At 46.1% G+C, this 1,242-nt stretch overlaps 1 protein-coding gene across 1 annotated transcript in view; it reads right to left on the reverse strand.

Annotated features, from left to right (window-relative positions):
- Positions 1 to 17: 17 nt before the first annotated feature.
- The window catches only part of LOC103512610 (DNA excision repair protein ERCC-6-like), an 11,788-nt gene continuing 10,563 nt past the window's right edge, over positions 18 to 1,242 (reverse strand). The window contains exon 7 of the mRNA XM_026826046.1: positions 18 to 1,237. Coding sequence (XP_026681847.1) covers positions 94 to 1,237 — 1,144 coding nt within the window. The 3' untranslated portion in view covers positions 18 to 93. The remainder of the gene's footprint in view (positions 1,238 to 1,242) is intronic.

Consider the following 1,242-nt stretch of genomic DNA (forward strand, 5'->3'; position numbering starts at 1 on the left):
ACATCTTCTATTCAGGAGCGGCTCGTGCTAGGGACTGCACTGTCCCGGAATTCCTCCTTCAGTGTCCAATACTTCTGTTTGGACATCTTCTATTCAGGAGCGGCTCGTGCTAGGGACTGCACTGTCCCGAAATTCCTCCTTCAATGTCCAATACTTCTGTCTGGACGCATCTGTTCTTAATTTACACACAGCCGTCAATAACGCCTTGAACAGAGCCGCATTTTCCACCTTGCGAAATTTTTCCACCATGGCGGCACTCGTCACTCGATTCCCCTGACCGGAAACAAACTCTATGATCTGCTCTATCAACCCGGTCTCCGTGTTCGCAGCCGCCTTCTTGAACATTTCACTTGAGCCGCCCTGCTGTCGATTGGCCATGGCTTGTTTCCTCTTCTTTATCTTGTCTAGGAGTAGCGTAGGAACTTTGAAGGATCCATTGTTCCCGGTCCAGGTCGGTATCCCGGCTGCTGCATTGTGGCAGGATCGGCGCGACTCTTGTATCGCTTCTATCGCTTTATGAGCAATCTCTTCCGCTTCCTTCTCAACCACTACATAGTCCGGACACCCCTCCTCCATAATCTTATCGTGTTTCATCGCCGTACAGATGTTGGACTTGGAGAATAACTTCTCCAGAATATAGTCGTCCTGTTTTTGCCTCACTTCTTGCTCGCTCTTTTCTTTCTTCGGCTTTTCCTTGCCGACCAGATAAGGCACATGTTCTCCATCCACCAAGGAATCTCTCTCACGATGTCTTGACTTCTTCTTTTTCTTCTTGTGTCTGGAATGACTGCTGCTGCCTGATTCTATACTAGTGTGGTGGTGATTACTCGTACTGGGTGAAATGCTACTATGTTTTGCATCAAATCGGTTACTGCTGGTTGATGCAATGCTAGAATGCCTTGAATCATGGTGGCTACTGGCACTTGGTGCTTTGCTAGTGTGGTGGTGATTACTCGTACTGGGTGATATGCTACTATGTTTCGCATCAGCGTTATTACTGCTGGTTGATGCAATTCTAGAATATCTTGAATCACGGTGGTTACTGGCACTTGAAGCTATGTTGGTTTGGTGATCATTACTAGTGCTTGGTACAATACTAGAATCATGTCCGTGTGATCGTGGATCTCTTGAGCTAATACATTTGTCTCGTTTATTAACATCACTTTGACTTTCAGCAGTACTATTCGTACTCTCAGAAGTATCACATGAATTTCTACAGTCAGGAATCTCACTTGAACTTTT

Source organism: Diaphorina citri, unplaced genomic scaffold, assembly GCF_000475195.1.
Source record: "Diaphorina citri unplaced genomic scaffold, Diaci psyllid genome assembly version 1.1 scaffold864, whole genome shotgun sequence".
In the NCBI taxonomy this organism is placed as follows: domain Eukaryota; kingdom Metazoa; phylum Arthropoda; class Insecta; order Hemiptera; family Psyllidae; genus Diaphorina; species Diaphorina citri.